General features: G+C 45.2%; 1 protein-coding gene across 3 annotated transcripts in view; it reads right to left on the bottom strand.

Annotated features, from left to right (window-relative positions):
* The window catches only part of dnaaf9 (dynein axonemal assembly factor 9), a 253,896-nt gene that overhangs the window by 129,991 nt on the left and 110,078 nt on the right, over window positions 1-13,827 (bottom strand). For all 3 annotated transcript variants that reach the window (XM_078554544.1, XM_078554554.1, XM_078554564.1), the window contains one exon: window positions 4,946-5,016. In XM_078554544.1, the coding sequence (XP_078410670.1) occupies window positions 4,946-5,016 (71 nt within the window). The remainder of the gene's footprint in view (window positions 1-4,945; window positions 5,017-13,827) is intronic.

Here is a 13,827-nt window from a genome sequence, read left to right as displayed (position 1 = left end):
TGGCTCAGCTGCACAGGAGGGGAGGAGGAAGAGTGGAAGAGCTATAGTGGTAGGGGATTCCATAGTTAGGAGAGCAGACAGATGTGTCTGCAGCTTTAAATGTGACTCCAGGATGGTATGATGCCTCCCTGGTGCTAGGGTCAAGGATGCCACAGAGTAGCTACAGGATATTCTGTTGGGGAAGGGTGAACAGCCAGAGGTCATGGTCCACATTGGGGCCAATGGCATAGGTAGGAAAAGGGATGAGGTCTTGAAAGCAGATTTTAGGGAATTAGGAAGGGAAATAAAAAGCAGGTCCTCAAGAGCAGTAATCTCAGGATTACTCCCAGTGCCACATGCTAGTGAACATAAGAATAGGAAAATTGAGCAGTTCAACACGTGGCTGGAGAAATGGAGTAGGAGGGAGGGCTTTAGATTTCTGAGCCATTGGGGCCAATTTTGGGCCAGGTGAGAACCATACAAGAAGGACCTTAACAGGACTGGGACTAACGTCCTTGCAGGGATGCTTGCTAGTGCTGTTGGGGAGGGTTTAAGTTAGGTTAGCAAGGGGATAGGAACCTGTGGTGAAATTCAGAGTAGAGGGGAGAAAAACTAGCAGTGGAAAATAGAGAAATATTAACTGATAAGGAGGATATATCAGAGACTAGTATCAAGGTAGATAGAATACTTGGAGAGTTTCAGAGAATTAGAGTAGGCAATAGTAAGTCATGAGATGAGGTCAGAGTAAAGGGGTAAGTAAAAAAGCCTAAATCAGCATGAATGTATGTGAACGCATGGAGTGTGGTTAATACGGTTGGTGAACTACAGGCACAGGTTGACAAAGGGAGCCATGATATTACTGCTATAACAGAGACCTGGCTCAAGGAAGGAGGACTAGGCGTTAAATATTCCTGGGTATAAGGTGTTTAGGAAAGACAGGAAAGGAAGAAAAGGGGCGGGGGGAATGGCAGTATTGATTAAAGATGGCATTACAGTACTGGGGAGAGGGGATGTTCCAGTGGGGCCAAGGATAGAATCCCTTTGACGAGAGGTAAGGAATGAAAAAGGTGCAATAATATTGATCGGTGTAGTATATAGACCACTTAACGGTGGAAGGGATGTTGAGAAATGCCTATCTTGAAGAAGTACTGCTCTTCTCTCTGACAGGATTTCCGCTCATCTCTTTTGCCCTGTTCACCTTCATTGCTTTCCATTTTCCTCCTGGTGTTTGACAAGGTGCTTACTAAAACTCAACACCTTTTGCAATCTTTCCTTTGCCTCCACCTATCGCTGGCCTCCTATCCGGCTTCACCTGTTCCACTCCCCTTAAACAGTATATATTTCACCATATTTTTACTTCTCTTTAGCTCTGAAGAGTCATACGGGCTCAAAACATTAACTCGGTCTTTCTCTCCACAGATGCTGTCAGACCTGCTGAGTTTTTCTAGCGCTTTTTGTTTTTGACTCAGGTAAGGAATTGGCTGAGTGACACGAAACAGACTGTAGTGATAAATGGCTGTTTTTCAGTTTGGAGGAAGGTTTGTAGTGGAGTTCCCTAGGTGTCAGTGTTGGGACCCTTGCTCTTCCTGATATATATTAATGACTTAGGTTGTAGTGTTCAGGGCATGATTTCAAAATGTGCAGGTGACACGAAGATTGGAAACGTTATCAATTGTGATGATAATCATGAACTTCAAATGGCCATAGACATGTTGGTATATTGGGCAGACAAGTAGCAGATGAAGTTCAATGAAGAGAAGTGTGAGGTGATTCATTTTGGCAGGAAGAATATGGGGAGACTCTAAAGGAGGTGCAGGAACAGAGAGGCCTCGGTGTATATGGGGTTGAGAAACTTATCAGCCATGACTGAATGGCGGAGCAGACTTGATGGGCCAAATTATGCCTTATGGTCTTGCATGTACATGAGTCATTGAAGATGGCAGAGCATGTTGACAGAGCAGGTAGTCAAGCATATAGTTTCTTAGGCTTTATTAATAGGGGCATGAGTACAAGAATAAGGAGGTTATGTTGTATAAGACACTAGTTAGGCCTCATCTGGAGTACTGCATCCAGTTCTGGGGGCCATACTTGAGGAAGGATGTGAAAACACTGGAGAGAGTACAGAGGAGATTCACAAGAATGATTCCAGGGATAAATAACTGAAGCTATGAGGATAGATTGGAGAGGTTCGAACTGGTTTCCTTGGAGAAAAGAAGGCTGAGAGGAGACTTGATAGAGGTATTCAAGATCCTGAGGGGTAAGGACATGGTAAATAGTGAGAAACTATTCCCACTCAAGAGAGCATCAAGAACTGGAGGGCACAGATTCAAAATAATTGGCAAAAGGAGTAAATGTTATGTAAGAAAACAAATTTTCACCCAGAGAGTGGTTGGAGTCTGCAGCAAACTTCATGAGAGGGTGGTGGAGGCAGGTACGATCGAGTTATTCCAAAGGGAGTTCGATTTCTATCCGAAAAGAATGTGCAAGGTTACGGGGATAAGGCAGAGGAGTAGGACTAGGTAGGATACTCTTTCAGAGAGCCAGTGCAGACTCGATGGGCTGAATGGCCTCCTTCTGCACTGTAAAGATTCTGTGATTCTCTGACAAAATACCCCTCATGTTAATTTTCCTTCATGAAGAACAGTCAATGGCACAAAAGGGCGAAATAGCTACATAGGCTGCCGGTAATGAAGAATAATGGGTAAATGATATAGTAGGTAAGTTCAGAAATGCAAATTCAAAGTAAAGCACTTTTCAAACTCTGGTTTAAAGGAGCAAGACAACGAAAAGAGGTAAATAAATTATAACAATGTTCTGTTTGTTGAAATCAAATAAATGCAGCTGGAATACACATTGTCCTTAAATAACCACATTTCTTTCTCTTCTTGGATCTGTTCAACACTGGGGAAAATAATCAAATTAAAAGCCATCAGAAAACACAATAGTGAGTCATAATCAATCATTAATTATGCAGGTCTACCCGCCTGTTGGATAAGTATCGTATCCAGTGCATCCGTAATATAAAATCAATAAGTTAGATGATCCATACCGAGAGATTTTTAAAAAGGCTATAAATACTGGAAACGCAGATGGTTAGTGAAATTCAACAGCAGTCACCTAATCTGCATATGGTCTCACCAAGGAAGGAGTTCACCGCTCAACATATAGGGTAGTAAAAGGCATAGTAGATAAGATGGAAAGTATACACAAAAGTACTTAAGTCTCTTAAGGCAGGCGGGTATCCCCAGCTCAGTTTTACAGAACAGGCATGCACTGAAACCAGCATAACATGTACAAGGCCACATCACACATTCAAGGTTTTCTTCAGCAGTAGATTGTTTATCAGCACAATATTAAAACTTGTGTGTCTGATAAACAAACTTTTATTGCTTTATCTAAGTTTTATAGACACCAATTGTGCAATACAACTATCTTTTCTGTTGAAGGGTCATGAGGACTCGAAACGTCAACTCTTTTCTTCTCCGCCAATGCTGCCAGACCTGCTGAGTTTTTCCAGGTAATTCTGTTTTTGTTTTGTATCTTTTAAAAAGATTTGTTGTAGGTTGGAGTAATTGAAGAAGCACTGCATCATAGTAATAACTATCAATTAGCCTGCCTTTAGTTTAAGAAGCTATTTATAAACAAAAATTAAAGAGGGAGGAACTTGAAACAATTTTCTCTAGGCCTTTTGACTTTATGATGGGAGGAAGGTCATTGATGAAGCAGCTGAAGATGGTTGTGTCAGGACACTACCCTGAGGAACTCCTGCAGTGATGTCCTGGAACTGAGCTCATTGACTTTCAACAACCTCAACCATCTTCTTTTGTGCTAAGTATGATTCAAACCAGCGGAGAGTTTACCCCTGATTCTCATTGACTCCAGTTTTGCTAGGGCTCCTTGATTCAGTCAAATGCTGCCTCGGTGTCAAGGGCCGTCACTCTAACCTCACCTCTGGATTCAGCTCTTTAGTCCATATTTGAACTAAGGCTGTAATGAGGTCAGGAGCTGAGTGACCCTGGTGGAACCCAAACTGAGCATCAGTGAGCAAGTTATTGCTAAGCAAGTCCCACTTGATAGCACTGTTGATGACCCCTTTCAACACTTTACTGATAATGGAGAGTAGACTGATTGGGCGGTAATTGGCCGGGTTGGATTTGTCCTGCTTTTTGGTAGAGGACATACCTGGGCAATTTCCCACATTGCTGGGTAGATGCCAGTGTTGTAGCTGTATTTGAATAGCTTGGCTGGGGATAAAGGGGAAACCAGCAGATGTAATGTATTTGGATTTCTAAAAGGCATTCAATAAGGTGCCACATAAAAGGTTACTGCACAAGATAAGAGCTTGTGGTGTTGAGGGTGACATATTAGCATGGATTTAAGTTTGACTTACTAACAGGAAACAGAGTTAGGATAAACAGTCACTTTCAGAATAGCAACTGTAACTAGTGGAGTGCCACAGGGATCAGTGCTGGGGCTTCAGCTATTTATGTTCTGCATGAATGACATGGATGAAGAGACTGACTGTATTGTAGTCAAATTTGCTGACAATGTGAAGATAGGTGGGAAAGCGAGCTGTAAGGAGGATACAAAGAATCTGCAAAGAGATTTTGATATGTTAAGTGAGTGGGCAAAAATTAAGCAAATGGAGTATAATGCAGGAAAGTGGGAGGTTGTCCATTTTGACAGAATATTTTTTAAATGGAGAGAGACTACAGATTGCTGCAGTACAGAGAGCTCTGGATGTCCTTGTACATGAATCACAGAAAGTCAGCATGCAGGTGCAGCGAGTAATTAGTTAGGCATTAGTAAGAATTCTCAGCATCTAACCTGCTTTTACAGCCACAATATTTATATGACTGGTCCAGTTAAATTTACTCAACAATAACATGGTTCATAGGTTTTGGATTGCTGTAGTAAACAGCGACACCAACATCTTGTGCGTACATTCTAAAAAAAAGTTACTTACCATCCAGGAGACATATCGAGGCACAGTTGCTGTGAGAATCATGTAGCTGATATCTGTAGACACAGTGCCATCTGCAGTGCAAAAAGAGGTGCAACAGATTATTTTGTCAAAATGCCCAACAACTTACTGTACCTTTGATGTCATGAAATGTCCCAAGGCACTTCACAGGATTATTATAAAACAAGGTATGACACCAAGTCACATAAGGAGATATTGGATCAGATTACCAAAAGCTTGGTCAAAGAAGTTCATTATACAGATTGTCTTAAAGGAGGAAAAAGATAGATAAGTGGAGAGATGTAGGAAGGAATTCCAGAGCTCGTAGCCTAGGCAACTGCAAAAGAAGCCAGAATTTGAGGAACACAAAAAACTCAGAGCATTGTGGGGTTGGAGGAGATTATAGAGGTAGGGAGGGCCAAGGCCATGGAAAGGCTGGGAATTTTAAAATCAAGACACTGCTTGACCGGGAGCAGATGTAGGTCAGCGAGTGGTGATAGAGGGATGGGACTTGCTGTGAGTTAAGACACGGGCAGTAAAGTTTTGAAAGACTTCAAGTTTACAGAAGGTAGAGTGTGAGAGATCAGTCAGAGTGCATTGGAATAGTCAAATCTGCAGCTAACGAAAATACCTTCAACATGTTAGAAAGATTAAAGGTCATGGGATTGAAGAAACTGTGGCAGTATGGATACAAATTTGGCTAAGAGACTGAAAGCAGAGAATGGTGGTGAATGGGAGCTGGTGGGCACCAAGGTGAGAGCACATCTGCAGCAAATCTCTGCAGCTCAAGGAACTTTGGCTCAGAGTTGACAAGCTTGAGTCTGAGCGTCGGGCTGTGTGATGTATCAGGGAGAGGAAGGTTACCTGGACACAGTTTCAGCACTTTGTTTTTATTTGAGATTTGCAACATCCACAGTATTTTGCTTTTATTCTAGAGAAGTTGGGGTTGTTGTCCTTAGAGCAACAAAGGTTAAGTGATTTGATAGATGCATTCAGCATCATGAATAGCAAATAACAATGTTTCCAATGGCAGCAATAAAATTGAAAGATACACTATAACTCAAGGACGTCAAAAATGTTAGTGTCAAAGGTCTTAGGTAAGCATCATACACACGTCAGCTGTTCGGTAGCATCAAGATCAGTTCTATGGAGTCTGGATAGTTCTCCAAAAAATTATCTCAACTCATGCTGGTCTTTGAGTATATGTACAGTGTCCTCAATTACAATAGATTACACAGAGGGCTCTTCCTAAATGTGATCATTTGCTGCACACCTCACCTTCCTACATCTAAAATGGTTAAGCGCATACTAGAAATGGTAGGTCAAAGCCAGGAAGGTTCAAAAAGCTGGATGAGAAGGAAGGAATTACATACAAACAAGGGGCAAGAGGAGGCCATTCAGCTCCTCAAGCCTGCACCACCATTTAATAAGATCATGGCAGATCTGATAGTAACCTGAAGTCTGCATCCCACCTACCCCAGATAACCTATCACCCCCTTGCTTATCAAGAATCTATCCACCTCTGCCTTAAAAATATTCAAGGACACTGCTTCCACCACCTTTTCAGGAAGAGTTCCAAAGACTCACGACCCACAGTGAAAAAACATCACATCTCTGTTTTGAATGGGTGACCCCTTATTTTTAAACAGTGATCCCTAGGGGACAATTTTCTCCCTGCCGAGCGGGCTGTTCAGGAGCAGCCGCAGAGCTGATCGCCACCCACGATCGGCTCCGCTCCGCCATTTTAAGTCGGTGGGCCAATTAAGGCTGGCCCAGCGTGAAGCATGATGCCCAAGGATAGCGGGAGTGGGCAGGTGGCGGCAGGAGTGCAATGACCGCCAGGTCCAATGGCGACCCGGTGGCCTGTTCAAATAAAGCATTGGCAGCCCTGCGAAGGCTGTTCAGCATGGCCAGTAGAAGGGCTCCCTAGAGCACTACTGGAGAGCAGGCCAGGCAGGAGGGGAGGGCAGGGCAGCGGGCCCTCGGTTTTCTGATGAGTGCCTAGCTGCCCTCCTGGAGGAGGTGGCAGCATGGCAGGAGGTCCTCGTTCCGAGGGACAGGAGGCGGAGATCCCCCCATCTGATCAAACGTGCCTGAGAGACGGTGGCATAGTCAGCTCCCATGACGTGGTGCAACGCACGTGGGTCCAGTGCCACAAGCGATTCAATGGCCTCTTGCGCTCGGGAAGGGTGAGTACCATGTTGGCAGAGGTCACTAAACACAGCTGGTAGGCTTTGCCCCCAGGCCCCATCTTCCCAAACTCTGAGTGCAGCTACAGCTGTGCTGTGAATCCTTCACAGCATGTTTCCCTCACTGGATGGGCCAGCAGATATTGCCCATGCCTAGTTCACCCTGAGAGGGTAGTGCTGAGATGTGTTCTACACCCACAGCATGTGAGACACTGACACCCAGAGTACTGTTTTGGGGGCAACCTCAAGGATCTGCACCTAGACACAGTGCTGGAACTGCAAAACATGTCAAAGTCAGGATGCTGACATGATGGGAGGGGAGCTTCCAGGTGGCGGGGCACCAATCCATCTGCTGCCTTTGGCGTTCCACGTGCTTGTGCCTCCTTGCTTTGCAAGGTTAGACCTTGTGGTGCCAAATGTATTGGAGGCAGCATGCGGGCAAGGGGGTTCAGCCCTGGCTTCTTAGTGTGAGTGTGCAGCAGCTGCGGGGTGACGAATCACTGAAGTCCTGCAATGCCCCACTCTGGTTGGAGTGGCAGGGATGCGATGGGAATCCAGGTAAGGGTGGACTAATCAATGCTCCTCTCTCCTTTACAGGAGAAGATCGCTCACAATGTCGCGGAGCTGGTGCGGACTGGCGGAGGCCAGGCCCAGTTGGCCATCGCCATCAGATACAAGCAGATACTCTCCAGATGGATCTGGAGAGGCGCCATGCACCCAGGTCCATCTGGTGGCAGTGAGGCTGGGGTGCCACGAGGAGGTAAGATTGCCAAGCACTGAGGTCACAATGTGTGTCCCAGCAGCCATGGCACTGCTGAATGTTCAGTGATTGAAGCTTGTAACATGGGTTGACCATTGATTATGGAAGGATGCGCGCATACTGATCCGGGAGACAGGCATGCACATTGACACTGTCTCCACTTTAACTAATCAAGTGTCCTTGTTCTTTCTTTAAGCATCACCGGAGCACGGCCGGGAGGAGGAGGCAGAGGGGCCACTTCTCACACCTCAGGGCCCTGAACAACTGGACTCACCAGCGTCACACCATCTCTGCCAGGCAGGCACCAGCGCAGATACTAGCACCTCGGTGGGAATTAGATCATCGGCTAGTGTCCCGGTCACAGCAGTGAGGGTACTTCACAGTCACTTGAGGTGCAGGCGGAGACAGAGTTCCTATGGCGCCGGCAGTCGGAGGACTGCTGGGGACCAGGCACATGCTTGGTCAGTGGCTGATGATGTGCCTCTGGAGTCGTCTGTTAGGCAACAGTTCTGGAGTGCAGCAGGGTATGCGGGAGGATCTGGCGGAGATACATGAGGCAATGCGCGGCACAGTGCCCATGCTGGAGGAGTCCAAGTGGAGCATCACCAATGCAATGAGCTTCATGGCCGTGCTTCCTCCATGGAGAGAGTGGCAACTCTCGTGGAGAGGCTCCTCCAAGAGAACAATCAGGGCCTCCTGGGGTTGCGCTCAGACCTGCAAGCCCTCACAGCAGCCTTGACCTCAACTGGTCAGTGCCAGTGTGGGAGATGGTTTGGACACCAAATATCCCACCTCGGTGCCCATCCATCAATGGCCATCACGGGCCAGAGGATGCCCACCAAGGTCATCAAGGCCAACAGGACAACAGTGAGCAGGCTGTCTCAGATGCCACTGCCAGTGAGGGGGGAGCACCTAGACATAGCACCCAGAAACATAAACTTAAGGCGCCTTAGGCACACCACAGGTTTCTCACTGGTGGTTTTATGTTGCCCCGTGATGACCATTCAGTGTGATGCGTAACAGCTTTGCAATTTTTTTTTGTGCTTCATCTTGTTAAATCATTAAATTTTGATATGAGAGCATGGCTCAGGGTGATTCCTTACTTCTGCAGGTGGACGGGAACCCATGATGTTATGAGTGACTTGTTTGACAATGAGCTTTATTGACAAGGCACTTAGTTAATGTTCCTACCCAGGCAGATTTTGCACTCAGGTATTGAATATGGAGCCTGCAACCTTGGCTTGTGTTGGAAGTCCATCTGTGGTGGGCTAGCTGGAGGTTCATTGAATTAAAGCCTTCCAGGTGTCCCCGCCTCCCTGGAGGATGCCCGGGTCAGCGTCTACCCCCTCAGCGTTCTCCTGTGCGTGCTCATCCTCAGGCTCACTACTGGACTCATCGTGTGCAACCGGAGCAACTGCACCTACATCTTCTTCCTCCACTGTGTTGCCCCTTTCCAGCGCCAGATTGTGGGGAGTGCAGCATGCAACCGCTATCAGCAACACACGATCTGCGGGGTACTGGAGTACGCCCCCTGAACGGTCCAAGCATCGGAAGCGCATTTAGAGAAGACCGATGGTTCTCTCTACCACAGCCCTTGTGGAGGCGTGGTTCCTATTGTACCGCTACTCAGCCTCTGTTCTTGGATGGCGGAGGGGCGTCATGAGCCACCTTTTGAGGGGATAGCCCTTGTCACCCATCAGCCATCCATCCAGCCGGGCTGGAGCACTGAAGAGCCTCAACACCTGGGAATGTCTGAGGATGGAAGCTGCCTGGGTACCTTGCACAGACTTACAGAATCTGCATCTTGTGCTCACACACTATCTGCACGGTCAAGGAGTGGAATCCCTTCCTGTTGACGAAGGCACCAGGCTCACCTTGATGGCCACATGTGTGCAGTCGATTGCACCCTGGACACGGGGTAAGCCAGCAATCACTGCGAAGCCTCTGGCTTGCTCTGTCTGACTGTCCCAGCAGTAGTGAATGAAAGTCAATGCATGCCTGGACAGAGCGTCTGTGACCTGCTTGACACAAGTGTAGACAGCTGATTGGGAGACTCCACAAAGATCACCCACTGACCCCTGGAAAGAGCCAGGGTCATAGAAATTGAGGGCAGCCGTGACCTTCAACAGCACTGGCATGGGGTGCCCACCCACTGTACAGTTAGCGCAGATCTCAGGGCCTATCATCTGACAGATGGAGGTCACTCTCTCCCTTGAGAGACAGAGCATCCTTTGGCACTGCATCTCAGACACTGAGGTAGCTGCTTCACCGCCTGTATACCCTGGCAGCAGGATAGTGGGGTCTCCTCCAGCCCCTTCCGCCTTGGACTTCCTATTGGCCCTATGCCCTTTGTGCCTGCGCCTCTCCTCCCAAAGGTGGCTCCCCTGGAGGCTGAATGTGGACTCCTGGCCTCCTCCCTCTTCTGGCCCTCCCTTCCTCCTCAGGAGGAGGTGCTTCCAGTGGATAGCACAGCTCCCATTCCCAGGGTAAGGGAAGGCTTCCTGAGACCAACGAGGCCCCAGAAATGATGTTTACTCAGAGTCCTGACCTGAAGGCTGTTACTCCTGTTCTAGCAGCTGTGGAGAGTTTTGAAGTATTCCTGCTCACACAGGCAAGTAGCAGTAACTTTAAGCATTAAATGTCTGACAAATAATACTCAACCCCACTCACCCCTCTTATCCCGCCCATGGATGAGATTTATAAAAATGTGGCCTACCCGCCTGCCCATTGCGCCCATGCGATGACCTGAAGATTGCACGAGCCCCAGAAAGTCACCGTCAGTTGCTGCCTTCAGTGGCCCGTTAATTAATGGCGGGTGTGCATCAGAGATCATCGCGCGCACGCCCCCCGAAATATCACAATGGCACGCGGTGATGTTGGGACGCTTGCCCAACGGCACCGCACGCCGTTTTACATGTCAGCATGCGGGGCCCGTCCCCACACGCCGTCAAGAAAATTCTGGCCCTGGTTCACAAGAGGAAAAATCCTCTCCACATCCACCCCATCAAGGCCCCTCAGGATCTTATATGCTTCAATCAAGTCACCTCTCACTCTTCTAAACTCCAGCGGATATAAGCCTAGTCTGTCCAACCTTTCCTCATAAGACAACCTACCCATTCCAGGTATTAGTCTGGTAAACCTTCTCTGAACTGCTTCCTACGCATTTACATCCCTCCTTAAATAAGGTGACCAATGCTGTATACGTTACACCAAAGGTGGGCTCACTAGCATCCTGTACAACTGAAGCATAACCTCCCTACTTTTGTATTCAATTCCCCTCGCAATAAATGATAACATTCTATTAGCTTTCAATTACCTGCTGTACCTGCATATTAGTCTTTTGTGATTCATTCACTAGGACACCCAGATCTCTCAGCACCTCAGTGCTCTGCAATCTCTCACCATATAGATAATATGATTCTCTTTTATTCTTCCTGCCAAAATGGCCCATTTCACATTTTCCCATATTATACTCCATTTGCCAGATCTTATGTCCTCTTCACAACTTACTTTCCTACCTATCTTTGTGTCATCAGCAAATTTGGCAACCATCCCTTCAATTGCTTCACCCAAGTCATTTCCTGAAAGTTCAGTTTATCCACCTCGTGTTCACCATGAGTCAATATTTAATGTGAAGCGTAGATTCAAAATACTGTTACACTGCATGATGGAAGAATTATTGCACTAAAAATAAAATTAACTGACAGGCAGAAAGGATTTTATCAGCCCTGATTATTTTATGTTAAAAATGCATTCTAATAATTTGCATTTACCAACTTCAGCTTTGCATGCTTTAGAAAAATTAAATGGATTGGGTCTTATAAATTTGCAGATGAGATTAAACAGATTGTCATGAATTGTGACAAGAGACAGGCATGTTCAGTCAACCAAGTGGGTTCATAGGATTACATAGAATATAAGGCACAGCATTAGTGCTCCACTCAAGCCTCTCCCCCATATCTTTCCTCATCTAAATCCATCATCTTAACCCTCCGTTCTATTTCACTCATATGCTTGTCTTATTTCCCCTTAAATGCATTTACGCTATTCACTTCAAACACTTTCCATACTACCACATTCAGAGAAATAGTATACATTGAGCATAAAATATGAGTTAGCAGATATTTGATCTTACATATTTAGCAGAGTGCTGTCCTCCAGTAGTTATCCATAAAATTAACATGTGAGAACACATTATTCCTCAATAAGTTTAATGTCTGATCAAGTTAGAGAGCTGAAATTCTTTAGTGTCACAACCAAGTAGCTCAACCTGTTAAAACAGAGACAGCTGTTTCTTCACAATCTATGTGCAACCTCAAGTTTGTAGTTTGAAATGTTCAGGAAGACAATACATAATCAGCTATGTACAGAGGTGGTTTTTTAATTGGCATTAATACAACAATTATCAATCTAGTTCATGCAAATGAATATTATATGTTCTCATTACTCTGACAGTGCAGTATCTACAAGAATGCAAACAAGAGTTCACAGCAAAAAATATTCTTCATGTCTATTAGATATCAAGTTTGCTAGAGTTTATTTAATTTATTTTGAAAGGAATATTTGACCACAATACACAATAATATGATAACCTAGGAACAGGAGTAGGCTATTCAGCCTCTTGAGCCTGCCCATCATTCAATATGATCATGGCTGATCTATAATTTAATTTCATCCAGCTATCCTGGTTTCAAAATTCCTAACGCCCTGAACTCTTGTTTGCATTCTTGTAGATATTGCACTGTCAGAGTAATGAGAACATATAATATTCATTTGCATGAACTAGATTGATTATTGCTGTATTAATGCCAATTAAAAAACCACCTCTGTTATTGCTGATTATGTATTGTCTTCCTGAACATTTCTACCACAATTGGTGGCGTAGTGGTAATATCACTGGACTAGTAATCCAGAAGCTCACACTAATGATCTGGAGACAGGCTCAAATCCCATGGAATTTAAATTCAATTAACAGATTTGGAATTAAAAACTAGTCTCAGTAATGGTAACCATGAAATCATCAGTCATTGGAAAAACCTTTCTGGTTCACTAATGTGCTTGAGGGAAAGAAATCTGCTGTCCTTATCTGATTTGGCACACGACTCCAGACCCACAGAAATATGGCCAATTCTTAATTGCTCTCTAAAATGGCCTAGCAAGCCACTCGGTTGTACCAAACTGCTACAAAAAAGTCAAACCAGCGGTTCAAGGTAGCATTCATCACCATCTTCTCAAGGTCAATTTGGAATGGGTAACAAATAGTGGCCTTGTCAAGATGTTCACATCCCATAAAAGATAAAAAATGCCCAGGTCCAACAATCCCCTAGCTCTGGACTCTCTCATTGGAGAAATTCTCTGTCTATCCTATCAAATCCTTTATTCATCTTAAACATCTCAATCAGATAACCTCTTAATCTTCTATATTTAAGGGAATGCAAGTCTAATCATAATCGATGCAACCCGTCTTCACAATTTCTATCCCTTTGTATTCTAGCCCTCGAGAAAAAAAAGCCAAAATTCTGTTCGCCTTTTTCATTTTTTGTACCTGCCCAGAACTTTTTTTTAAAAAAGTGATTTCTCCACTTGGACACTTAAACCTTTCTGTTCCACCACAATTGCCAACTTCTCGTCATTAGAAAACACACTGATCTATCTTTCCACGGCCTCAAAATGGATGATCTCACACGTCCCCAAAATGAACTACATTTGTTATAATTTGCTCACTCACTTAATATATGCCCCTTAGCAACTTTCTGTTCTGATCAAACAATTTACTACGCCACCTAGCTTGGAGATGTCAGCAAACTTAGCTATAAGGTTCTCTGTTCCTTTATCCAAGTCATTTATAAATATAATGAAAAGCCTAGAAGATCCCTGCGGGTCACCAAGTCACATTCTGCTAATTTGAGTACATACCCATTACCCTTACTCTGTTT

This window comes from Cetorhinus maximus, chromosome 1 (assembly GCF_964194155.1).
Source record: "Cetorhinus maximus chromosome 1, sCetMax3.hap1.1, whole genome shotgun sequence".
NCBI classification, from domain to species: Eukaryota; Metazoa; Chordata; class Chondrichthyes; order Lamniformes; family Cetorhinidae; genus Cetorhinus; species Cetorhinus maximus.
This window is presented reverse-complemented; position numbering and strand designations above follow the sequence as displayed.